Source organism: Tenrec ecaudatus, chromosome 7, assembly GCF_050624435.1.
Source record: "Tenrec ecaudatus isolate mTenEca1 chromosome 7, mTenEca1.hap1, whole genome shotgun sequence".
In the NCBI taxonomy this organism is placed as follows: Eukaryota; Metazoa; Chordata; class Mammalia; order Afrosoricida; family Tenrecidae; genus Tenrec; species Tenrec ecaudatus.
This window is the reverse complement of record NC_134536.1, coordinates 18,082,978-18,110,280: the sequence shown is the minus strand read 5'-3', so window position 1 is coordinate 18,110,280 and position 27,303 is coordinate 18,082,978. Positions and strand designations below refer to the sequence as shown.

Below are 27,303 nucleotides of genomic sequence, written 5' to 3'. Positions count from 1 at the left end.
TTTTTAAATTAGTATGAGAAATACATATAATAAAAAAGGACTCACAATTGATATATATCAATATATATATAAACACATATATCAATGTAAATGATTATTGAGTTTCATCTTCTGGACAAGAATGCCACGTTAGTCTCTCTTCATCAAACCCCATTACAATTTTACAATTTGAGGGCATTTCATGTGTGCCTCTTTTGCCAGCACCGAGTCGGCCTCATCTGAATCTTTCCACTCAAGAAAAGCACGAATTCCCCATAGCTGTCTGTGGCACAGTGATTTCATCAGGAGCAAGAGCTCTGGCAAGGCTCCTGGGCTTGTTAGCATCTCCTTTCTCCCCCTGTGATCTGCTGTCACCAGATCCACTGTCAGATGTGTGGTAAGGAAGTTAAATTTAATCTGGGTCATAAATAAGAATAGTAGATGATAGGATGTGCCCAAGCTTGCACAAATATCAGCCTTATTACAAAAAAAATCCACTTTTTTTTTGTACACTGTAACTTTTAGAAAAACCACATGCTAGTACAAACAGCTTTTTGGCAAAAACTGCAAGTTAAAGATTATGCAAAGTTCACCTTAAAAAAAAAGACACCTGTGTGTTTTATGCTTATAAAAGCATGTCCTAGGTCGAAGCTCGGGGTCCACCCTCACCACTCGAGAGTCTGGTGTGGTCCATCAGTGCTGAGTCTGGGTTTGAACCCAGTAAGCCTTTCTAAGCTGCACTCTGTCTCTGCCCATTTTGTTTATTCAACAACCTGCCTACAACAAGATGCAGGCTTTCTGTTTGAACCATCTTTTACTCTACCAGCTTTTTGAGAATTAAGAAATGATTCAATTCGTTCTGGATGATCTAAATTTTCTTCAGGTTCCCAAGTATTATCAGCATTGTATTAGACAGGGTTCTTCTCTGGAGGAGCAAAACCAGGACACTTAGGAGTAGGTATGAGTGGCTAAGTTTATATAGTGGAAAGGAATTTTAACAGCAAAGAAGGCCACACCACAGTATAGAGGGCTTGGTCTGACTCACTTTCATGGGTCAGTTACTATATTGAAATTCTTCCCAACTCACGCAGCCACTAGGCCCCAAAGGCCAAAGAAGCAGAAAATAGAAAGGCGAGGTGATGAAGCATGGCGGAGGCCAGTAGGGCAGCGTGGCAAAGCACAAGTCATGGAGGAAGCTCAGGGTGTAGCGATGCGAGGCGGTTGCTGGTGGGGTGGCGTGTGGCACGATGACAGGCAGCATGCTACAGCAAGGTGGAGCGGTGCGCAGCACGGAACAGCACTGCCCCGGGAGGTGGGCCACAGGTGGCGGCCAGTGTGGGGTGTCCCAGAGGTAGCACAGCACATGAGATGAGGCAGAGCGTCCGGCTTACACAGTGCACTGGTCCAACCAACAAAGAGGAAGAGACAGCAGTTCCCAGGGTCTCTCACTCTTCTACCATCATGGAGTCATGAGGCTGAAAATACATTTTCATAAATTTTCAAGTTGACATAAAATGGTCTGACTACTCCTTCAGAAACAGTAATGGGTGCAATGGTTCCCTGAGAGTACAGGAAGAAAGGGGGAGGGATGGGTAACTGATAGCAACGAGGACCCTAGAAACCCATAGGAGGGAAAAGAACAACAGAAGTGCAGGTGAAAGGCACATTGGAGGATGTAAGATATGTCATAATAATAATAATATATAATTATATAATAATAATTATTATTATTATTATTAGGGTTCCTGGGGGAGGGAGGAAATAAAGAAGAGCTGATATCAAGGAGCTCAAGAAGAAAGAACATGGATGAAACTGAGGGCGGCAGCAATTGTATACTTATGTTTGATGTAGTTGAAGGATGAATTGTGACAATATCTGCAAGAGCTCCCAATAAAATGATCACTAAAAAAAACCAAAATCATCTAACTACCATAAGCATCTACAAATACCTTCCCATTCACAACACATCAGTCTGGCCCAGCACCTTCTCTACCACAGATCGCTCGGGTTGACACCACTGGTCTCTGTTGTCGCACTGTGGCGGCGTGTGTGCTGTGATGCTGGAAGCGCCGTCACTCGCATTCAAAGAAGAGCCGAGTCACCCAAAGTGAATAGGTCTCAGCAAGCTTCCAGACTAAAAACAGGCGATGAAGAAGGAATAGACCGTCCACAACCGAGGAATTAACCCCTGAAAACCTTATGAAGAGTAACAGGACCTTGTTAGATCCCACAGCCTCTTGAGTAGAAGCAGAGCATGTCAGAGAGTACCAGATGATTAGGCCCTGAGGTCAGAAGGCACTGAAAATAGGGTCGAAGAAGAACTGCCTTCTCCAAGTAGAGTGGGCCATAACAGCAAGTCTGGAGGAAGGCCTTCAGGATCACCATTGGCGGATGGGGCATGTTACAAACCAGAAGAAATTGCTGCAAGCATCAATGAAGAAGTGGATCTTGACCCCAAACCAAGGAAGAGTTGCCATATTCCTCTGTGGTGCTAGATCCAGTCCTGAGAAACCCAGCCAGGTATCGAGAGTGAGCCCTCGCTGGATTTGTATCACTCTTCTCTGTCAGGTATGCTGGGTGTGGTCCATAACTGCCTAACCCAGGGCTTGGAGAACAAGTGGATTATCCCACCTGAGTTCCATCACATGGCCCCTCTTTCCCAGCACGGATTTGATGCCCCATCCAACTCCCCCAGGCGCCTCCCCCAAGCCCCTGTGCCACAAGTGTGTTGGCGTAGAAGCAGCAGAAGGATTCAAAGATTCACAACCAGTCGCTGCTCTAATGACTTTTAACTATAAAAAAAAGAGAGATACCAAAAGGTAATTTATTATTTTATACAGTTAATACTTACATAACAAAAGTGGTATCCCAAACTAGATTGTTTTAAGAATTTAAAATAGTAGTAAAGATATTAAATAATACCTGATGAAAACAATACAACTGTTATTTGTGATATTTCCACGTTGCTTTTGGTCGGCAGCCTGATTCGCGACGTTCTTCGCTTCTGTGCTAGCATCTTTGGCTGCGTGATGATCCTCGGTCTTTTCACTATAGGAGTCGGATCCCATTTGTTAGAGGTAGGTCAGTAGTCATTGTGTTTGCTATATTAGAAAAGAAACGGGTGACTTCTCTTCTCTGAATATATTATGTTGACCTTTGAAAAGCTCCTTTCTAAGCAACAAAGCCCACATGGAAGAAGCACACCAGCCTGTGCGATCACGAGGTGTCAAAGGGATCAGGTATAAGGCATCATCAAAAAAAAAATCTTGCCATAGTGAATGAAGGGGGAAATGCAGAGTGGAGACTCAAGGCCCATTTGCCGGCCACTGGAGATGCCCTTGCAGAGGGGTCTAGGTGAGGAGATGAGTCATTCAGGGTGCGATGTAGCACCGATGAAGAATACAGCTTTCCTCTAGTTCCTAAATGCTTCCTCCGCCCACCCCCCCACTCCCCACCCCACTATCACGATCTGAATTCTACCTTGCAAATCTGGATAGAGCAGAGGATGTACACTGGTGCAGATAGGAGCTGAAGGCACAGGGAATCCAGGGCGGATGATACCTTCAGGACCAGGGGTGTGAGGGGCGATACTGGGAGGGTAGAGGGTAAGTGGGTTGGAAAGAGGGAATCGATTACATGGATCTACATGTGACCTCCTCCCTTGGGGACGGACAACAGAAAAGGGGGTGAAGGGAGACGTTGGACAGGGCAAGATATGACAAAATAATAATTTATAAATTATCAAGGGTTCATGAGGGAGGGGGGAGTGGGGAAGGAGGGGGAAAAAAAGAGTACCTGATGCAAAGGGCTTAAGTGGAGAGCAAATGTTTTGAGAATGATGAGGGCAAAGAATGTACAGATATGCTTTACACAATTGATGTATGCATGGATTGTGATAAGAGTTTATGAGTCCCTAATAAAATGTTTTGAAACAGAAAAGCTCCTTTCTGGAAGAAGCACATTAGCCTATGTGACCATGAGGTGTTGACAGGATCAGGTAGCAGGCATCAGAAGACCCAAAACAAACAATCATATCGATGCGAACTATGGGGGAGAGGTGGAGTGGAAACCCAAAGCCCATGTGTAGACAATTGGACATCCCGAATGGTCACAAGGAAAGGACAAATCAGCCAGGGTGCAGTATAACACTGACAAAACATACAACATTCCTCTGGTTCTTTAATGCTTCCTCCCCCTGACTATCATGACCCCAGTTCTACCTTACAAATCCAGTTAGACAGGTAAGAGCTCTCAACACAAGGAATCCAGTACAGATGAACTCCTCAATAATGGGAGTATCAATATCATGGGGAAGGTGGGGGAGAAAGGAGGAACTAATCACAATTACTGACGTATACCTTCTCCCCCACCCCCGGGTGACAAACAACAGAAACATGGGTGAACAGAGACAGCGGACAGTGTAAAATATTAAAATAATAATATTGTGTAATTTATCAAAGGTTCATGAGAGTGGGAGGGTGGAGGAAGAAAAAAATGAGGAGCTGATACCAAGGACTCTATTAGAAAAATGTTTTGAAAAGGATGATTTCAACATATGTACAAATGTGCTTGACAAAATAGGTTGTTATAATAGCTGTAAGAGCCCCCAATAAAATGATTTTTAAAAAGCTCTCTTATACTTCTGCTAGACTTAAGGCAGTTATTTTGACAATATTTTTAATTCATTGAACACTTTTAGGATTTGCATATTTCTGGGAATTTTTCAGAAGGTTTTCCACAAAATCTCCGTAATCATTAATATCAAGTTGGTCATTTAAAATGTCACTGAATATAAGCAATTGTTCTTCAGCTGCCCTCTGTGGAACTAATACTTCTTGAATATTCCAGTAATCTGGTTCCCCCAAATTGGGAAATTGTAATTTATTTCTATTTTTAAAAATTTTTTTTATTTCTATCTTAAAACTGGCTAAACTTATTTCTAAAGGTTCACAATCCATTAGCCATTTATTTTCAAACCCATTAAAATATTTTTGAAAAGATTTTCTGGAAATAGTCCAAAAAATTGATAATTTTCTACAAATTTTATATATTTGAGAATTACAGAAGTATTAATTTATCAATTTTGTTTAGCCTTTGAAATCTATATTTCTGTTGGTTCCCTGGGGATGTAGCAGTGCTGAGGTGGGCTGCTAACTGCAAGGTCAGCCGTTGAAAACCCAGGGAGAAGAAAGACAGACAGGGCTTTCTAGTCCTAGAAACACTGTCTCACAAACTCCCAGGAGTGGTTCTACCCTGCCCCACAGGGTCGCTATAAATTGGCATCCACTCAGTGGCAGTGAGCCTGGGTTTTGGTCTATAGGTTCACTGTGTCCTAGCTTCCTATTGGTTTTACCTATAAGTGAACACCAGTGAACTCATACCGTGTGGGACTTTGGGACATAACACAAAGCCGAAACAGCTTGTCCAACCCTCTGTTTGTTTGTTTACTGAAGAAACAAATTCAAAGGAACAAAAATTGAGCACTTCACCCAAAGTGTACTGAATTTCATGGAATGAATACATGAATATTACACACATACTTCTAATTTTTCCTCTGGATAGAGTGGACATTACTACGGGCGCTTAGAATACACTGTTGTGCAGATGAGCATTAAAAAGAGGGAGGTCAACTTGTGATTTCCACGTTAGGTGGCTGCCCAGCCACTCACCTGAGAGAGAACCTTGACTACAGGTGCCATTTGAACAACCAGTTTGTCAAACACAAAAAAATGCGGTGTCTGTTCTTCTGAACACGCGTGAATAGGCCAAATTCCCCAACTGGGTAGCCGAGCTGGGGTCTGTTGGTCTTGGTGCTGGGACACTTGTGGAGACAATGCTTCAGCTCATCTCTTCCCCTTAAATTCAGCTGATGTCCTGAGCCTTGGGGAGGGCAGCTCCACGGGCATCCAGTGGGGGCAACCAATAGTCCCTGGATTAAAAAAAAATTTTTTTAAATTTCTATGTGGGTTCCCTTTCTCTGAATTACCAGGCAGCATCTGGTACAGGTTTTTGTTCTTCTAGGGAAGTTCAGGAATCAGGTTTTCAAGTCTTTTCTGTTTTTAAAAAAAATTTTATGAGAGTTTTTTTAAATTCGTTTTTATTGCCTCTGCTATGCTGCCATTTTTTTTTTCAAATTTGAACAGTGACTCCTTTTTTACATCCATGATATTGTCCATTCCATAGAAAGGTGACCCAATGGCATGCGGAAGTTATCAAATAATTATTTAGTAATTTTTTGTTATAAAATACCATGAGCATCCCACTAGACTCATCCGGAAAACACTCCTAAAGGCCAACAAACAGAACTTGAACTACTAACAGAATTTTTGTGTGTGTGTGCTGTCTTTTTGTTTTATCTTTTTTTTCTCTTGTAAAATTTGTATGTCAGTGGCTTTTTTGTCTGTCAGTGTGTCGGTGTCACTGCTGTTGAAGCCATGTTCTTATGTGCCACTTGGGTACTGTCAAAGCCATCTGCATTTGTACACCCATATTACTATCTCTGCAGGTCCACCTAGATAAGATAGGCTGGACAAACAATGTGAGAAGAAAATAAGGGGACCAATGGTCCCGAAGGGACATGAGAGCGTGGGAGGTAGGGGAAGGGAGGAGGTGTTGGCCAACACAGGAACAAGGGAAAAGCGAGTGGTTGAAAACCAGTGCCAGGGAGGGGAAGGGAGGACTGGTACGGAGTGACCCAAGGGCGAGGTAACTGAGAGGAATTACTGAAATCAGAATGAAGGCTGAACATGGTGGTGGGACAGGAGGAAAGCGTAGGGAAATAGAGGAAAGGAGTAGGAAGCAAAGGGCATGCATAGAAGCCTAAATACAAACATGTACATATGTACATATATTTATGATTATGGGGGAAATAGATCTATGTGCATATATTTATAGGTTCAGTAGTGGGGTAGCAGGTGGACATTGGGCCTCCTCGTGCACACTCCCTCAATACAATAGCACCTTGCCCAGCTAAACGGTCATTCCATGATACCTACCTTCCCGACATGATCACTGAAGACAGACGTGTGCATAAGCAAACGTGGTGAAGAAAGCTGATGGTGCCAGGCTATCAAAAAGATATAGTGTCTGGGGTCTTAAAGGCTTGAAGGCAAACAAGGGGCCATCTAGCTCGGAAGCAACAAAGCCCACAGAGAAGAAGCACACAGCCCAAGTGAATACAAGGTGTTGAACGGACCAGGTAGCAGACACCAAGGAACAAAAACCATCATGTGTGATCACTTTCCTCACATAAACGCTGAAGACGAATGTGTGCATAAGTAAGTGGTGAAGAAGGCTGATGGTGCCCGGCTATTAAGAGATATAGCATCTGGGAACTTAAAGGCTTGAAAGTAAACAAGTGGCCATCTAGCTCAGAGGCAACAAAGCCCATATGGAAGCAGCACACCAACATGTGCGATCATGAAAGGCCAAGGGGACCAGGTTTCAAACAACAAAGGCGGGGGGAAAAACTCACATCACTGTGAATGAGGGGGGTGAGTGATGGGGATCCAGTGGCCATCTGTAAACAGTTGGACATCCCTTGCAGAGGGGTAGTGGGGAGTAGATGGATCACTCAGGGTTCAGTGTAGCAACAATAAAACTCAAAACCTTCCTCTAGTTCTTGAATGCTTCCTCTCCCCAAATTATCATGATCCCAATTCTGCCTTGTGGACCTGGTTAGACCAGAGGATGCACAGCGGTGCAGTAGGGATCTGGAAACACAGGGAATCTAGGACGGACGAACCCCTCAGGACCAGCAGTGGGAGTGGCGACACCGGGAGGGAAGAGGGTGTAGAAAGGGAGAACCGATCTCAGGGGTCTACTTGTAACTCCTCTCTGGGGGATGGGCAACAGGAAGATGGGTGAGGGAAGATACTGGACAGTGTAAGATAAGATAAAATAATAATTTATAAACTATTAAGGGTTCATTGGGGAGGGGAGAGCGGGGAGGGAGGGGAAGGGGGGAAAAAAAGGAAAATGAGCTGATTCTAGAAACCCAAGTGGAAGGTGAATTTTGAGAATGACGAGGGAAACAAATGTATATGGGTGCTTTACTCAATTAATGTATGTATGGATTGTGATAAGAGTTGTATGAGTCCCAATAAAATGATTTATTTTTAAAAATACCATGAAAGTCAAGTGTTGTCGAGTGGGATTCAGAAGAGGGCATGGGACAAGGAATATTATTGCTGATATCTGGAAGATTTAGCCTGAAAGTAGAAAAAATAAGAAAGATGTTTAGTTGTGTTTTATTGACTATGCAAAGGCATTCAACTTTGTGGACAACAATGAGTATACCATCTGTTTTCCCCTTTCTTCTGCATCTGTCTCCACTCCAGGGAGCTACCTGCAGACTCGGTCACTCTGGCAGTGTAACAGGACCCTTCTCGACTCGGCAGAGCCACCACGCTCTGCTTACAGCCCCAACAGGGCGTCTCAAGAGGATTTGCCACAGGTAGACAGCTTAGGTAGTCCTAGGTCTCACACTGGAAGGTTCCCTTCTCTAGGGTTACCTACAGTCTTGCACTGCCTGTTGTGTATTGTTTTGCCCTGTTTTATGGTTACTTGTGAGATAAGAAATAGCTAGTCTGAAGACAGACTCACAAACAGAAGTCTACGATTATTTTTTTTCAATCTAACAAAAAAAATTCAGGATGACAAGAATTTACAGTCATATCCTGACTGGGAATGGGGGAAATTTTGATTAAAAGGGGAAAAATATCAACATCTCCCTTACTTTAAAATAAGGTGTCTGGTGTGTGTGTTTTAAAGTCAGACTGAGCCAGTTGCCATCAAGACAGCCAGCTTGGGGACTCCAGGTGTATCAGAATACATCTGTGCACCATCAAGATTCCAGCAGCTGGTTTTGGGAAGTCAGGATGTCGGCTTTTCTTCTGAGCCATCTCTGGGTAATAGCTAAAGATCTAAAACACGTATGCTATTCTTATTGCATGCAGTGATTATGTGTTTATTAGAAAAGAAATCATTTTCTTTTTTGTTGTTTTATTAAAAATCACTCTATTAGGGGCTCATACAACTATTATCACAATCCATGCATACATCAATTGTGTAAAGCACATTTGTACATTCATTTCCTTCATCATTCTCATAACATTTGCTCTCCACATAAGCACCTGGACTCGGCTCATTTTTCCCCTCCCTCCCTGCTCCCCACTCCTTCATGAACCCTTGATAATTTATAAATTATTATTTTGTCATATCTTACACTGTCCAACATCTCCCTTTACCCACTGAAAAGAAATAATTTTCATTGCACACAGATCGCTTATACAGTTAAATCACACACACACACACACACACACACACACTTGTTTAAAATACTTATTTTTTTCATGGGAATGATATAGTAGAAAACAATTTGAGCATGTTATGAATTTCTGGCTTAAGACAGATTCAGTCTGCAAGAGATGTTAGGTGAATGCAGAAAGCAGCTCCCTCTGACTTCTAATTTACAAACTCCTTCTCTTTCTAATACATCAATGGTTAGTCCTACTCCTTTCAAAGAGGAGGAAGGCTGTGTCCACAATTCGCCTTAATTCATCCCACTGATGAGAATACTATGAGGGAATCCCACACCAGAGGTGTCTTAGGCTGGGTTCTCTAACAAAGCAACATCAGTGGAAATATATATATATATATATATGTTTAAAATAACTCACACAATTGTAGAGGGAGGAAAGTTCGAACGCAGGCAGGTTTCAAACGTTTGCGTCAGATGCTAGGTCAACAGAAGTTAGGTAGGAAGAGTAAGCCTCGGTAGCTGCAAAGACAAATAAGTCCAAAATCAGCAGGTCAGATGGCAGGATGTTGATGGCTCTAGGATTGGCAGGCAATATGGCAGGCTATTGACGTAAGTCCATGAGTCAAATGAAGGATCGGGACCCATTGAAAGAAAGCAAACTTTTGCATAGCTTTCACTTATATTGGAAGCAAGCTACAGCTCTGGGGAAATTTCCCTTCAATAGATCGCATAAGGGCTGTGATCTGAGGGAGGGTGCTGCGTCCTACCCTACTCTTCTTACAACTGATTGGCTGCTCATCGCAAATCCCACTGTGGAAGTGATTACAATATGTTAGGTCACATCATGGGAATTATTCGATCTTAACTTCCCAACCACTGAGAATCCTGGATCAGCCAAGTTGACACAAAACCTAACTATCACCAAAGGCATGAATCTTCCAAGTAGGGCAAGGGTCCCTCTTTAGCAGACTTAGGCCCCTGAATGTGGGTCTGGCATGACCCTCGTACCAGGATCTCTGCCTAGGAGTGAGCCAGAGCCCCAGGTGTCCATGGGCTTCTAATCTTCTCTGTCCTAGGTCCGTGTCTAGAGTTGGCCCTTGGCCTTCCTTTGCTATTTACCAATTCCTTCTCATTTCTTTCTTCTATTGTCTGCACACCCCTGACTCCAATCAGCTTTGTTAAAGCCTTCATAGGCTTCTTGACCATTTTCTCCAAGGAATTAAACTCAAGGATCTCCAGCCATGGGGGCGGGATATCTTTAAATTGCTAAACTTTTGCCCCAACCCAAGATTGTACTGCCCACCACCTGTGTTCCTTCTGCCCCGACACCATCCACCATTTGGCATTTTCTAGAGTGACCCAGTCTGAATAGGGTCTGATTCTGCCAAGCTACAGTGGATACATTGGTTTGGAAAGGCCCCTGCTTAACTCAGCGCCCATCCCCAGTGTGTATAGATCCAAGCATGGCTCTGGCTATGTACCTCTTCATTGTTCAAGGACAGAGAGGGCTTACTCTGACTTGGAGCAAAGCATGTCATTCCCAGACACTTAGGTGGGAGATTTGATTCACCTTGACCTGTTCATACAGCAAGGAGCTTCCTTAGCGAGTCAGTGGAAGACTTAGCAGCCTCAGTTCTCCCCATCCTCACATGAGGCTGTGATGGTTAATTTGATGTGTCCACTTGGCTGGGTATGATTCCTAGTGGTTTAGCCAAACACCAGACTAACCATTGTTTCATAATGTGATCTAATATTGAAAGAACCATGGACTGTCAAAAAGGACAATCAAATCTGCCTTATAAGAAGTACAGCTGAAATCCTCCTTAGAAGCATGTACTTTGGACATGTTATCAGGAGAGACCAGTCTCGGGAAAAGGCTATCATGCTTAGGAAGACCCTTGAAGAGATGGACTGACACAGTGACTGCAGTCACAGGTCCAAAAATAAGAACAATTGTGGGGATGGCTTAGGCCAGGTGTTGTTTTCTTTCTGTTGTACACAGGGTCTCTGAGTCATAACAACAACAATGTAAGGGAAAGTAACATCAGGTGACCACCTTCCATAAAGGAAGGAAATGTAACATGATCAGTCTGAAGTTGAAAGGAGAGTTTCCTTAGGGTGTGGTCTAGACATTATACAACCCAACCAAAAAAGCCATTTTTTCTTGGTGTATTGGTTTTTAGGCATGTTTTGCAGGTTCTTTGGGATGCTCGTTAAAAAAAATGCATAGATAAGCAAATGTGGTGAATAAAGTTGATGGTGCCCGGCTATCAAAAGAGATAGTGTGTGGGGTCTTAAAGGTTTGAAGGTAAACAAGCAGCCATCTTGCTCAGAAGCAACAAAGTCCACATGGAAGAAGCACACCAGCCTGTGTGATCACGAGGTGTCAAAGGGATCAGGTATCAGGCATCATCAGAAGAAAAAATCATATCATTGTGAATGAGGGGGAGTGAAGATTGGGGACCCAAAGCCCATCTGTAGGCAACTGGACATTCCCTTACAGAAGGGACACGGGGAGGAGATGAGCCAGTCAGGGTGTGATGTAACAACGATGAAACATACAACTCTTCTTGAGTTCTTAAATGCATCCCTCCCCCACCCCCCACTATCATGATCCCAATTCTACCTTAAAAATCTGGCTAGACCAGAGGATGGAAATCCAAAGGGGAGGTCTTCTCTGTCCAATAAGGGTCACTGTGAGCTGGAACTGATTAGGTGGCAGAGGGTATTTCTTTTTGGTATGAGAGGCTGTGCAGTATAGCCAGAGACTGCAATTTGAGCAGTGGCAAGCCAGGACACAGCTTCAGAAGCGCGGACAGGAACACGGGAAAGACACGGATAATGGAAGGCGTTAGGGCGATTCAGAGTGTTGGAAATGTAAGGCTTCATAGACATTTTCGTACATATTTTGAAGATCTAAAATTTTCGTCTCCAAATTATGCAGTTAACATTTCAGAACACATGATCTTTATTTATATTCAGAAATGAATGAATAACTTATTGTACATGTTTCAGAGGTTAGCTCGATCCCAAGCTTCCTTATAAGAAAAATTCTACCTTTTAAAAGTTTCTGTGCTCGGTGGAGAAGTTGTGCCAGCTTATAACAAGACTGTAACATTTTAATTTTAATTCCTTCATTGGAATGTGAGCCATGACAGACCTGTATTGGGGTTCAGAACATTTGCACCTCCGTTTATTGTGCCAAATTCCCTGCCAGTCGGTTCATTATGACTTATAGAGACCGTATAGGACAGAGTGGAAACTGTCCTGTAGGTTTCCAAGGCTGTCCATTCTTACGGAGCAGAGTCGCATCTTTCCCGTGCAGAGCAGCTGGTGGACTTGCATAGCTGACCGTGTGGTTAGCAGGGAAACGGAACCCACACTATCGCTCTTCTACAGTACTTTTTCTACAGTGCCTCTAATTTCTGGCCAGTTTTTAAGCTAACAGATTGGAGCTGCCTCCTATTCAGTTCCTAGTAAAGGTGAAGTGGTTATTTGGGTAAAACTCCAAGTTGGTGTCATTTCCACTATTCAAATATATGTTTAAATCAGAGGGCATGATGTGAAATATGACTAGATTCAAATATTTAGTACAATACAAACTACGTTACATACAGCCAGTGTGTACTTTCTCTATTTCAGGCGAGCTAACTCTACCTTAAAATATCTTGAGTTTTGTTTGGGCAAGCCAAGTGAAGAGCAGTATATGACATATGTTTTGTATCCCCCAAACTAGAGCCGATAGGGGGAAATTGGCGCCATTTTTGGAATTGCAGGTCAGATATATCCAGAAACATGCCTACCATGTGAGGCGCCACAATGTGTGTAGGCCTGTGTCATAGATCAAAACGTGGGCAGAACCAGCACTGTGTGGCTCTCTCAGTCACCCGACTTACAGAACGTAGGGTGAAAGCCTAAAGAAGTCTCTAGCCTGTTGTTGGACTTCTGACTTTTAGACTTGCCAGGCTTCCCACTCTCCTCCCCCAGTCACATGTGCAATCCCTTGAGGTAAATGGATCTCTGTTTATACTTACAGATTAGGGGTTTCACACAGTTCGTAAAAAAAAACAAACAAAAGCAAAAAACCCAAAAAGGAATGAAAAGTTCATGGAATAGTTTCCACGATCCTTCTGAAGCCTCTTTGTTCTCACTGGCTATTCCTTTAGAAAACCTGACCAAGACATAGGCCAAGCCTCCCTCTAGCCCAAAGGTCAGTCAGCCCTGTCCCACACCGCTTTGCCCAAAGTACCTCTCATGTTGTACCAGTACACGTTTCCCAGTCCGATGACGAAGAATTTGACTGATAGGCTGACATATAGAACGACTTCTAGGGTGCTGGATCCAGTGACTTCTGGGGTACTGGACGTGTTGAAGGGTAGACGTGTGGATGAGACCATGGGTGCTGAAACGGAACAAAAGAACTCAAGTTCATCTCCAGGCTCCAAACCTCAAATTTCTATACCTTCCTCAGCTTCCGCTGCCTAACGGTAACTGTAGAACCAGTGAAATCTTCACCTAAGTTCTGGTATATGTCAGCAACTGGACCGGTCCCAAGTTGCTGATAATATCCCCATGTAAGCATTTAAATACAAAAAAAACCAAAACAACAAAACCTCACTGCCATCAAATCAATTCCAACTGAGAGTGACCCTATGCACCTGGGGCTTTGTCAGTCTTCCCAGGAGCAATCTCTGTCTCCTCAGGCGCATCTGGTGGCCTTAAGCCACCACCTCGAGGCCAGTAGTCGAACACATCCCTAACCAAGCTCCTCATAAACATGAGGGGGCTGCAACAACTTGATGGAAAAAATGAAATGAAAAGACAATGGCTTTTGTCCCACAAACCTTTTGAATCCCCCTCATAGAGTGTTTGGTCGAGTCAAGCCATTGAGCCCATTTCGAGTCATGTAGACCCCATGAGCTACAGAATGGACTTGCTACAGATGTAGGTCTTTACAGAATAGAATTGCTACGGATGTAGATTTTCTGGACTGGACTCGTCATGGAAGCAGTGAGGTCGCTCTTTTTTCTATGATCCTATTGAGTGGCCTTGAAATGACAACCTTTAGGGTCTCAGTGGAGTGCAAGCCATTTGGGCAGCTTGAAAGCCAAGCCAAACCAAATCTAGCCATTGCAGTGGATCTGACTCACAGTGGACCCCTGCCCCCAGAGTTCCCAAGGCTGTGATCGGGATGGAAGCAGACTGCCACACTTTCCCCCCACAGAGCAGCGGGGTGTGTGAATGGCTCATCTCTCAGTGGGCGATCAAATAGGCCTCTAGGCCTCCAATTCTGGTCACCGAGCAACCTTTAAATATTCTAATAAAGGTCAGAAAATATGCAACCAATTAAAAAACACACACCAACATAGTAATTTTCTGCATTCAGACTTGCACAGTTCACCAGAGGAGGTGGCCAATTCTATCCAGGGAGAGTGAGAAAGGCTTTGGAGGAGATGGTCGTTCAGTTCAATTGGGATGACCATCTAGAATGTGGCCAAATAGGAAAGGAAATCCAGTCAAAGGAAACAACACGAACCAAAGACCTGGCAGCAATGATACATGATGATTCAGAGACAGTATGGGTGGCCCGTATGCTCTTGGGGGTGGGGAGGTGGGGGAAATTGTGTAGTAATTAAGAGATGTCAGAAATCAGAGGGGAAAGGGATGATGAGTGGAAAATCTTTATGGCAGACATTGACTCCCAAGAAGCAAAATTCCCTAAGACAGGACATCAGTGAGCCAACTTATCACTTGTTCTCATGCATACACTCTCACTTACCTGTCACTTCTAGCGTGTCTGGCCAGTACATTAAGAATTCCCGAAGCCAGTAATTGCAGTCTCCCTGCGCTCTCTTCCTCAAACTGTTTGCTAAGCCTTGGTCCTTCTTCCACTTCTCTTTGATGTCCGTGGCTCCAGGATGATGACCTGTTGTCCAGTTGTTGTTTATTGCGTCTATGTGGAGGAGTAGCTGCTCATTCATGTCAAACTGCCAGGATGCTCTGATGAACTGTGTTGCTTTTTGCTGGCAAAGCAGCTTGGCCTGCAAGGTGGGAGGGCCTGCTCCCAATCCACAAAGAAGTCACCTGCAAGTCTCTCCAGACCCAGCGGTTCTCAACCAGTGGGTCGTGACCCCTTTGGGGGTCAAATGACCCTCTCACAGGGATTGCCCAATTCACAACAGCAGCAAAATTGCAGTTATAAAGTAGCAGTGAAAATAATGGTATGGTTGGGGGTCCCCACAACATGAGGAACTGTAAGAAAGGGTCGTGGCATTAGGGAGGTAGAGAACCACTGCTCCAGCCCTCCCACTTCCCACGGGACCTGCTTTCCTCCAATCATGGAGGGAGCCAATCTCTGGCTTCTGGATCTTGCCCTTTCTTGGACAGTCTAGGTTCTATGGCCCCTTGAGGTTGCATCTATGTTTAGTTCCTTGACACAAATATAGTGGAACGCCCGCCTCACCCATGAATTGCTTGTGCTTTTCCCTCTCTGCCCACTGTCTCCAGGCCACGGACTCCTCCACACTTACCTGTGGCTGTGTCGTTCTGTTTAATGTCAGATACGTGAATCCTGAGCTCTTTTCCTAAGTCTCTCAGCGTGTTGATCTGATCTTCCCAGGCTTTAGTGTTCCTTACCATCTCCTCCATGGCCCCCAACACTTGACTTTGGTTGCTGCTACTATCATAGTATAAAAAGGGCATTCCATCTACCATCCCTTGGACTTTATACCAGGGCTGTTCATGGCTGGTCCAAGTCATCACCGTGAAGTTGTAGCAAAGAGAATGAACAACTGTGAGGGAAAAAGTCAGGTGAAGGTTGAAGTGGAAGGATGTTCCCTTACACCCAATGATCTGTGGTCCTAAGAGAACTCCTCTAAAGGGCTGGGCTGGCAGGGGAAGAGTCTGTATTCCAGACCCTCGGAAGCCTTCCAGCCATTCGCCCCTTTGGCTTGTGCAGGCTCCGTAAATGTGGTTCCTCTCAGATGTGCATAGTATGAGTAAGGGAACTTGTCCGGAACCATGAGGCCCAGCCATTTGCTTGGAATTTACTAGCCTGAGCTCTGGGCATTCTTCTACCCCAGCCTACGTGACAGAGCACTGCAGCTGTAAAGCTTGAGCAAACAAGGGTTAATGCGCTTTAGATAAGCACCCATTTCCTGCATCCCTTTGTTTGGGCAAAAGATCGATCGTCTTCCCCTATGCTTGATTTGCATATACATGCCACTCCTCTGCGTACCTATTTGAAGACTGCAAGCCCTTACTGACTCATGGGCAGGGCGCGCTCCCCTGAACTCCCTGATTGGCCTGTTGCCAAGGTAGCCTAATCTGCATGTGCGGCTGAGGCTGCCCCCTTGGCTGGCCCTTATAAGCTGTGACTCTTTGTTCATTAAAACAGGACTTGATCAGGATATTGTCTTGTCCTCATTCTCCGTGCCTCTTGTACCCCCAATTCCCACTCTCTCCCCCAGGACCTACGGTGAACGTCCCGCGGGCCGGGACAGGAACTCCTCTCGCAGACACTTCTAGGGATGCCTGTCCAGCCGAGACACCAAAAAAGATCCAACAGTGTGGTTCTCCAGGGCCTTCCGAGCAAGCAGCACAGATGGAATTTTCAACAGGAGGGGGAAAGAGACAGTACCATAAGGCACCTGTCACATTCATCATGGGAACAGGTATGCAGGGAAGGCTTCCTGGCACACGAGGTGGAACTTGGCAGCGCGGGGAGAGATATCATGCTTCACACTGTACCTTGGCATGGGTGCGTGTGTGTGTCCCTGACCCTGGGCTGTAATTGGATTCCAGGTGAAGAGAGTGTGGCAGTTACATAATCTCCACTCAACTTGCAAAGGGGTGGGGTCTAGCCTGTCAATCAGGTCATAGGCAATGAGGCCTCTGTGTGGGCATGGCCTTCTCCTGAGGATTCTGGGAACTCCTGTCTTCCCCCCTGGAGGTGGGACACACACACACTCTCTACGTGTCTCTTTGTGAGACATTCCTGTTGACAAACCACATGGAGCTATGGTGGTGGCAGCCAGAGCCTTGGAGCTGGAGGAGCCACGTGGAGACCCATGCCAGAGGTAAAGGCGCTTCCACCGCCACTGGATCCACACAACTTTCTACCCACTGGTCTGTGATCTTCCTGCACTTGGTGTCATTGCATGTGTTCCTGAGTCTGAAGAGGAATTTACAGTGGTATTGGACATATGGGCTAATCCTGGACTTATGGACTTGATCTGAACTGGGCTTGGATGTTTTTTAATATACAATTACTCTTAAAATTATACATACATAATATAAAAGTATTATATAAATTATATGTATATATAATTACTCTTTTATATAAAGCTCTTCCTTATATACATATGAGTCTCCCTGGATTTTGCTTTTCTAGCTAACCTGGACTCACACAGAGGGAGAAAGGGCTGTCTGGGGTACATGAACAAAGTAGGGGTTAATTCCCAAGCAAAGCTATGGATCTGAAAGTTTGGGAAGAAAAGGAGGAGCGCAATCTAGAGGGAAAGGTTGCCAAGTGAAGAGATGAAGAATGGGGTACTGGAGCTGGGTTGCATACGAGTCATAGCTTTCTTCTCTCCCTGTTAAGCCAGGGGCACAGGAACTGGCCACGCTGTGAGAAACAGACACATCTACTCGCCCTCCCTAGCCTGCTGTAGTCTTCCTAATGATGCTTCTCATCTACCAGCACACACCTGAGCCAGTCCAGGACCTGTCCAGCATGATGGAGAAAGAGGGGAACCATGAGGCTGAGGGGGACGAGACAGAATAGGGAGCAGATGATGAGGAGAGGCTGTGGGGCCTGAGCGAAGCCCTATCACTGTCTTACCCCGATGCCCCACTTTTTCCAGTGATATTGTCCCAGGACACTCACCGCTCAGTCCCTCCATGGATTTTGCCAGCAGCAGCAGCAGCAGCAGACCCAGCAGCAGTGGAAAGACGCGAGATCTGGTGTCCTGTAGCAGTGGCATTTCAGAAGAGAAAGAGACCACGGAGCGAAGAGACTGCAGGTAACTGCAAGAAAAAACACAAAACAAAAACAGCCTTTTCGTATACTAAATTCCCCACCCCCGCCTAAAGAAAAACAATGACAAACACAGAAAAGCCATCGCCAAGGAGCGGATTCCATGTTGTTATCGTTCAGTGCCTTCGAGTCAGTTCTGATTCATAGCAACCCTACTGCACAGCCTAATGAAACACTGCCAGCCCTGCGCCATGCTGGAGCCCCTCATTGCAGCTACTGTCCCAGGCTAGCTCAAGGCCAGTCTTCTGTTTTGGCTCCACTTTAACAAGCATGTCCTTCTCCAGGGACTGGAGACCATGTCCCAACTACTGGAGCCGAGTCTTACCATCCTGCCTGTAAGGAACATTCTGGCTGTACTTCTTCCAAGACACATCTGTTTGTTCTTTTGGCAGCCCATGGTACGTCCAATAGTTTTTGCCAGCAACATAGTGCAGTTGCATGGGCATATCTTCTGTCTTCTGGTGTCAATGTTCAACTTTCACAGGTATTTGAGGAGATTGAAAGGACCAGGCGCGCCTTAGTCCTCAAAGTAATATCCTTGCTTTTTGGCACTTTAAAAAGATTGCGCAGCAGATTGACTTTATGCATTGTTGATTGCTCTCTTGACTGCTGAGTATGGAGCCAAGCAGCTCATAGGAAACTATAAATCTCTATAGGACCAGAGAGCCTCAACTTTCTCCCATAAAACTGTTAATGGGCTAAAACCACTGATCTTGCCGTTAGAAATGCAGCATCTAACCATCACCCCATGGGGCCCTTTTCTAGCACAAACTCCAACCAACCAAGCCCTCTGCCTCGGAATCCTGACTTTGAGTGTCTATAGGGTCAGGAAGCCCATCCCAGTGCACCTTGGGGCTCCTGATTTCCTTCCCAGGCGAGGACCCCAGACACAGACACAGGAAGGCCTGTGAAAAATCTAAAAAACAAACACAAAACCAAACTCACTGCCACAGAGTCTATTCTGACCCGTAGAGACCCTGTGTTGGGCTTTAGAGAGTGTAAATCATTATGGGAGCAGACAACTTCTGGTGGGGTTCAGCTGCCAATCTTGTAGCCCAACGCATAACCCACTAGACCACGAGAGCTCTTTGGGAAAATCCAGGGGTGAAAAGAATAGAGGGGCCTGGAGGAGGCTGGAGAGGGGGGTAAAATGTGGGGGAGAATACAGAGAACAAGGAGAAGTCTGCCCTATCCCTCAAATGGGGAGACTGAGGCCCCAGCTGGCAAGAGAGGCACTAGCACCTGTGCTGGGTGTGCACGGAGGGGATCAGGTAGGAAAAGGACCCACGGACCCAACTCGATGTTGGTTGGTCTTACTTATCTCCATGCTTTCTAAACGTACATTGTTCTCCACCTCCCCACACAATTTCAACACAACACACACACACACACACACACACACAAACACACACACCCCTTCCCTGGTGCTACTCCCTACTGTCCTTTGTTGGATGACAGGCCTGAGGTGAGTGCAATTGTTCTCTTTGGCACCTGTGTTGTCAATGGCCTTACCTCCAACTCCCATGTGCAGAATAGAGCTGCTCTCTAGAACTTTTCAAACCCGTGAACTTCCAGAAGCTGGTCCCATGTTTGTGACTTTGGGTGAGTTTCAACAGCCAACCTTCTGGCCAGTAGTGGAGCACTTAACCATTCATGGCACTGCCAGGGGCTCCTGAGGCACTCTCATAGGGAGCAGAAGTCAGCTCAGCTCCATCGGCAAGGCCGGGGCCTTCTGCACCCACTTCCCATTCCCTGCAATCCACCCTGACTCTGTCATTTACAGAATTCCTCTTATCCACCCTGACTCTGTCATTTACAGAATTCCTCTTATACAATCTCCAAAGCTGCAGGTTCCCTCTCCATGCCCCCAGGCGGCAACTCTCAGCCCAAACAAACTCACTGGCTGGAGCTGATGTTCACTCTCACTCATAGGTACACAGAACCCATGAGTAGTGGTGGGGAGCTGGCTCCTGCCCCCACAAATGGTGCCCATCGCGTAGCAGTATGAAAAGTACTCTAACGAGTTATACCCAGTGTAACAATTGTGAGGCGAGGCGAACGTGATAACCACTACACTACGGAAACCAGGTCCAGTGTAACAATTGTACGGCCCCACCGGAAAGTAGAGTGAATCATAACTGTAAAGGCGAAACTGAGGAACAGGGAGGAAGACGGACATGATAGGACAAGGGAGAGCAGAAACAGAAAAAGCTTTATTCAGTGCCGGGAGCATACGGGGCGTGGAAACCAGGAGAATTGCTGATCGACTCCTTGCGGCTTTCTCTGAGTCAGGAACATCTGGTTTCACTGGTTATCTTACCTGGCTCCGGCTGCTGCTGACTTTGGGGATGTGCAGGGAAGCTTGAGCAGGGCCCGACCCAAACAATAACATAGTGTGAAGTGAGGAGCCGGTGTGGGGATTGGCAGATAAATAGTGGAAATAGTGAATGAGCATTTTAAAGAGGACAATGGGGCAAGGTAAAAGTAAGCCTGAAGCTTATGGCACTATGCTCATCCACGGACTGAAAAGACAGGGCGTCAAAGTACTGAAGAAAAGGATGCAGTGTTTTCTAAAAGTAGTAAAAAGGTACAATCCATGGTTCTCAGAAGGAACTTTTGATCTAGAGACCTGGGAGGAGGTCATTGTAAACTTAAAGAAAGCACACAGAGATGGGGAGAGTATCCCTGTGGAGACATGGTCTCTGTGGGTTCAAGTTAAGATGGTCTTAGTACCTTTGCAGGAGGAAGAGATTATCAGTCTAGTGAGAAGTCTTGTGTCTAGCCAAATCTAGAAAAGCAAACTAAGGTCTCTTTAAATGAGTATGAATCAGGAGATGAAACTTTAGGGAAAACTGAAGAGGCAGGGATTGATTTGTTATGCAAGGCCTCCAATTCTAAAGGAAACCTCAAGGCTAAAGCCTATATGCCCCCAGGGGACTGCAGCCTCCAAAGGTTTAAAGGTGATAAAGCACTAGAGGAAGTGAATTCCAAGATCCAAAGCAAGGCTATTAAACAATCCCAGGAAACTCCCTTGCTTTCAAAGGTAGGGAAAGCAAAGAAACAAGACCAGCAAAGCAGTGAGAAGCATCTAAGGCAGCAAACAAATCAGGTGAGAAGCGGTCAGAATGGGTATCAGGCAGATGAGAAGATTTTAGGCAGAGCTGAAAAAACTCAGCCAGAGTCAGGAGGGGACACAGTAAAAGCATCGGCTCCCCTGCTGGCATTTAGTGTAAGAAAGACCAGAGATTGTGAAACAAGCAAGCAAGCCAGTGCTGGAGGTAGAGCGCCAAAGAAATGCAAACTAAGAGAGCTAACACAGAAGATGAAGTTTGGGAAGTGGAGCTTTAAGATATACAGGCCGATTCAAAAAAGAAAAAAGAGAAGACCAGCTCAGAAAATAAAGGCAAAGAGGCCAAATATTGGAAAGCACCTTTACTTTCAAGGGTAGAAAGGGGGATTGCAGAAGGAGATTTAGAATTTAGAATGTCTTATCCTGTCAGAGTTGTTAGCAGATAGCCTCCCAGGAAACACCCACAAGGATTCACAGTGCCTTTCCCTTAAGTTGCTTGGGGCCCAGCCTCACATTTTGCAGTTAGCATGAGATGGGCTTTTGCAGAGTCCAGAGCTCGACCCCTGTAGACTGGAGGGACTTGGCAAAAATTTGTCTTCACTCTTCAGAATTTTTACAATATCGTACGTGGTGGAATTTTACAGCCCATTCACAAGCTCGGAAGAATGCTGAGGATGGGCTAGATATCGGAATTCATCAGTTGCTAGGGGATGAGAATTATATCACAGTAGAGTCTCAGCTACAGTTTACTGAACAGACAATAGGACAGATACAAGTGAGGTTCGCCTAAGGGCCTGGGAAAAGATAATTCCATCAGAAGAGAGAAAGCCGAGTTACACGGTGGCTATAAGACAGCGGAATGATGAATCCTATGCTGACTGTGTCCCCACTGGAACATGCTATTTCCAAATGTGTAAAAATTGTCCAGGCAGTAAGAGACCTACGGCATAAGCTATCTTATGATTTCTCTAATAAACATGGTAAAAATGCCTTGCGTCCCTACAGGGAACAGGGCTTGCTATTAGATTTTCTCAGGATATGCAGCAATGTAGAGACAGATGGACACAAGGCCAACCTCTTGGCAGCTGCCTTGGAAAATTACACCAGACCTAGAAGAAAGAGCTTTAGTTGTGAGAAGACAGGCCATCTTTAAAAAGAGTGTAGGCAGCCCGGACGATCAGCCTGGTCACAGAGACAGAGAGAGTGGCGGCCAGCCCACGCTGCAGAAATGGAATTAATTGGATGAGTCAATGTCTTTCAAGATTCAGTAAAGGAAGCCCCTTAGCAAAGGCTTGAGGGGGGAGGTGAGCAAGTAGAGGAAGGAACTTAATGCAGACCCCAGCCAGCAGAGCATGGGAGGCTAGGTGTCTGCCTGCTGGAGCAAAGAAGATCCTAAAGAGAAAGTGCAGGTACCCATGCAGCCTCAGGGCGGGAGGCCCAACCTAACCCAACTGGCAAACCCAGCCTTTGTTCTCGCTGCAATTAGCTTGACTAACTAACCAAAAAAAAAAAAAAAAAAAGGGGGCTCAGAAACCACCACAGCAGTTTATGCTGATTCTAAAGCAGGAGCCTCTTACTGAAAGAGTAACACAGTTTTTTTATCAGGAAGATTTTGTTAGGTTTCTCTCTTCGGCCTAAATCTCAGCCTTGGTCCTTGGCTCCACGCGAGAAAGATTTCACGCCGAAGCCGGGCTCGTGATCCAAGTGAATTTAATGAAAGTTCAAAGAAGCATCAGGTTTATTCGGCACCCATAGGATTCCTTTGACCATGCGGCCTGGCAGAGACTGCCCCAGGTCACGCAAGGATCTCTCTCCTTCCAGGAAGACGACCAGACCACCCAAGCAAGACAAGACCAAGAGCCCAAGAGCCCAAAGATAGCCTCTCCCTTCCAGTCCCTGCCTTTTCAAGGGTTCCCGGGGGAGGTGTGGTGAACGACCCCAGGTCGATCCCATTGGCTGAATTGCAACCACCCGGCCCAGGTGGGCTGCTCCAGGTGTAACGCCCATCCAAGTCCACCGGCGGGAAAATCCAGCTTTTGTCTTTTGCTGGCTCTCCTCGGCATGCGTAAATGGACTTCCCAATTCCCTAGGCTAAGCTACCTAACAATTTCACCTAAGTACTCAAGGAATTAGAATTGATGCTGGAGTTGATCAGAGTTGTGAGGAAAAGCCAAAAGCTGTGATTAAATCAGAAATTATTAAGAGCGGTAATTGGGGTCCACTACTTAAAAGAACTGTGGGACAGTTATTAGGAAAGTCCAACCAAAACTCTCAAGGTGTTCAGATTGGTTTTTTTTTAACCCTAATTTTACCCTGTTAAATTAAGCCGAGCAAATACATCTCAATGTTCATAATGTAATATAGAACACACTCACTTCACATAGGCCTCCAAGAGATCTAGGTCCCTCCCTACATAGCTCCTCAGAACCACTTTAGAGAGTTTTCATGCCACTCCCCATTTCAAGCCACAGTCACAGAGGCTGACAAGGCTCTGACTTAAGTTGTTTTTTTTTTAAAACGTTTTATTAGGGACTCATACAACACTTATCACAGTCCATACATATACATACATCAATTGTATAAAGCACATCTGTACATTCTTTGCCCTAATCATTTTCTTTTCTTTCTTTTCTTTTTTTACATTTTATTAGGGACTCATACAACTCTTATCACAATCCATACATATACATACATCAATTGTATAAAGCACATCCATACATTCCCCGCCCCAATCATTCTCAAAGCATTTGCTCTCCACTTAAGCCCTTTGTATCAGGTCCTCTTTTTTTTTTTCCCCTCCCTCCTGACTTAAGTTTTGACTCTTACCCTTGATCAAGTAGTTCCAGTGGCCGAGGAACCCAAGATGTCAGGTCCAAAGACTTCTTCCTCAAGAATGTTCAGACGGACAACTTCCAGAGAAGGAGTGAGGGCAGGATTCTGTCTCAAGACTCCTGACCTTCATGTAAGATGAAGGGTCCTGGTCTAGAACCAAGCTGTTCAGATTGTTGCTGGAATTATGAATCAGGGTTGTGAAGAAGTTAAGGCACTGATGAAATCTGATAGGCCATGGTTTATAAAAAAGGAAGATCGCTTAAGCCAATTTTTGCTTCCTTGCATTTCTACAGTAAAAAAGTATATCTCTCAGGAAAGAGTACATGAGATGTCTGATCACCCTTTAAACTAAGGGGTCTTCTGGAGTGCTGTTGTGGAGAAACAACAGCGACCCCATATGGAATTAGAAATTGAAGGGGAAAAGGTTTTTAAACTTTGGATATGGGGTCATTTCTTTAGGGCATTCAGGATGGCCTAAAATCCGCCAATGAAGTTAATCAAGACAGAATATTGCAAGAAGGTAAAATCATACAGTGTAAAGAGCCTGTAGCCTTATTGGTAAACTTGGAAAAATGTGTGTTTGGTAAGTTACTTCAAGAACAGCTGGACAAATTTATTAAGAATTTGTTCAGTCTTTCAAGGTATGGTAAGATGTTTTGACAATTAGTCACCTCTCTAGATTCTGAGAGCTGGGAGCCAATAACTATAGATAATTACAAAGAACTTTCTAAGTAGTTATACTGTGTCAAAGCCTAGCAAGTCCACTGAGTTTGCTAGCAATGCTTTCAAGTCTACATGATTAAAACAGAAGGGGGAGAAGAGGAATCTTTTGTGTGACAAATTTCATTTGGTCATTTTAACTAAAAGCCCCTCCAATAAAATGATTAATAAAAAAAGATAAAGACAGTAAAAAAAGAAGATAAGCAGGAGTATTTTGAATCCACTCCAATCCAAATTTAACTATAGAGAACTCCAGACTCCCCCCAAATCCAACTACATACAACATGTAAGCAGCCGTGACTTCAAGACAAAGTTAATTAGGGCACACGGAATCCCCAAGCTCATGTGTCAGAGAAAATGCTGGGCTGAGCCTGGCAGAACTCTGCCAAAAAGGCCACCCCCACCCAGACTGGCCGGTGGATGACGTCAGGCCTGCCCCGCGGTGTCCCCCACCCCCACCCGGCCGGCGCTGGCAGCGCTGCTCGCGGAGGGTACGGTCACGTACACTCCGGGGCTCACCGACATCTCGGGGGCAAAGCGCCTCTCGCACGTACGGTTCCCCCCAGGGCGTCTCACCCTCTCACTCTGCCGATGCATTTCGCGCACTCTGTCCATCCCGCGCTCCCCTGTCCAGAGGCACAGATGCGGAGCCCTCCCGCAGCCCCAGAACTGATATCGGAGACTGGGCGTGCCAGGAGCCTTTCCCCAGGGTGGGCACACGCCGCTGTCCCAGCCGCTCTCACCGGGAGCTTCGGGAGGGCTGAACCCTCCCCAGCAGCCTTCTCCTCGACTCCTCAGAGCCGCTCACTGACACCTACCGGCAACAACACGCAACTAGGAGGAAATTCTATTGGATACCATACCTTTAGGTTAAAGAAGAGGAGTAGGAAAGAGATTCTCGTCCCCAGGCTGGGCTTCGGACCTGCTGGAGAAATCGTTCCTCTCAAGCAGAGAAGTTAGGTTTATCTGGCTGCGACTGGCCTGCTGATACTCTTGAACCTGGTGCTTCCTCTGGCGAGAGAAGAGTGAATCAACTACAGAGGATGTGGGTTGTGACCGGAGAGGGAGGGCCAGGCCCGCAGAGGGTGTAAGTAATGAGAACCCCATTGTGGTGGATCTGCCACCCAGGTTTCTAAATCCATGTAACTTGAGAGCCACAGAGGTTCTTGCCAGGCCAAGGCCAAGGCTGCCAGATTACAGTAATACCATGGGTTTTGGGTGTGTGGCTGAGGCAGAGCTCCACTAAAATCCTCTTGCACACACAATGGGTTTTATAGCCGGGGAAGGGGGGACTGCAGGGACACCCCTTCCTTCCAGAGTGTCCCTCCAGGACCCTGTACTGAGGGAGCTTCACACTAGGCTCCGTGTTAAAGAGAAACGTTTAGAGAAACCCCACCCACTGTGTAGAGTGTCTATCAAAGGGTGAATCAAGAGCTCAGCAGCCATAAATTGATAACTGACACAATCAGACACCTCAGCAGCCGTGAACACCCTGACTTCTCACTCACGTCTTTCCTGACTGCCTGCTGTGCACTTGATGATTCTGACGTGGAGGGATGGGAGTGACGGGGAAGGGTGGCCTTCAAGGACTAGTGCGGGGTTTAGGCCACGGATCCCAATGCCATGCAGTTGACTTGAGCTCCCAGTCATCCCATTGCGCTCCACAGGGGTTTTCAGTGGCTGATTGTTTGGAAGCAGAGTCTGGGGCTTTTCTTCTGCGACACCTTGAGTGGACTTGAACTTCCAACCTTGCACTTATCAGCCAAGTGTGTTAACCACTGCATCACCAAAGGACCCTGAGTGAGGCACGAGAAGCTTACTCAATAAAGTCTGGATTTGAATTTAGAGAGACTGACTTGGAGGGGCTGGGGCCTGTTGGGGGGGGTGTGTTCTCCCCACTGTGTTCTGATTCCTCTCTGCATTGGCAGGCCCCTTTGGGAAGGTTACTGGCACCAACCAAAGGGAGAGATGTTCTCTTTATACATTCCTGGGAATGAATGGTGCCCATTGCTGAGCAAATAGGGTCCAAGGAGACCCCAAAGGGGAAGTTCCCAGCTTGATCTTGACTGGGAAGACCTAGATGTGTAGAAAGGGGCCCCTGAGGGCTGAGTGAGAGACAGCTGACTGAACTTGGGAAGCGAGGGTGCCAGGCAGGTGTCCTCTTCCAGGGGGGCCTGTGTGGACCAGGCAGCGTCCAGAGCTGACTCGGGCGGCGCCAGCGGTTTTCCTGCTTGGAGCCATTGTTGTGGCCAGGCTGGTTCTTTTATTCCTGAGGGGATTCTTTGCAAGCCATCCCTGGCTATATGGGGAATTCTCATGAAAGGGAGAATTGAAATTTTGGGAAACGAAGCAAGGTCGGTCAGGGTGTGTGTGGGTACATGGGTCTCACAGAGAATGTCAAAG

The 27,303-nt window shown here is 45.8% G+C and overlaps 1 protein-coding gene across 4 annotated transcripts; it reads right to left on the bottom strand.

Moving 5' to 3' along the window:
* Nucleotides 1–2,829: 2,829 nt before the first annotated feature.
* On the bottom strand, nucleotides 2,830–25,905 carry RAET1E (retinoic acid early transcript 1E). Of its 4 annotated transcripts, none has more exons than XM_075554388.1 (8): nucleotides 25,477–25,681; nucleotides 24,175–24,356; nucleotides 18,129–18,268; nucleotides 15,772–16,032; nucleotides 15,021–15,299; nucleotides 13,491–13,643; nucleotides 9,660–9,760; nucleotides 2,830–3,080 (listed from the first exon to the last, which is right to left on the bottom strand). In XM_075554388.1, exons 3-7 carry the CDS (start codon nucleotides 18,223–18,225, stop codon nucleotides 9,699–9,701), a joined length of 852 nt encoding a protein of 283 aa, XP_075410503.1. In that variant the 5' UTR covers nucleotides 18,226–18,268; nucleotides 24,175–24,356; nucleotides 25,477–25,681; the 3' UTR covers nucleotides 2,830–3,080; nucleotides 9,660–9,698. The 4 variants fall into 4 exon arrangements, with proteins under 4 accessions (XP_075410503.1, XP_075410502.1, XP_075410501.1 ...); XM_075554387.1 differs by lacking the exon at nucleotides 2,830–3,080 and adding an exon at nucleotides 4,597–5,908; XM_075554386.1 differs by lacking the exon at nucleotides 2,830–3,080 and adding an exon at nucleotides 8,033–8,189.
* Nucleotides 25,906–27,303: the final 1,398 nt, after the last annotated feature.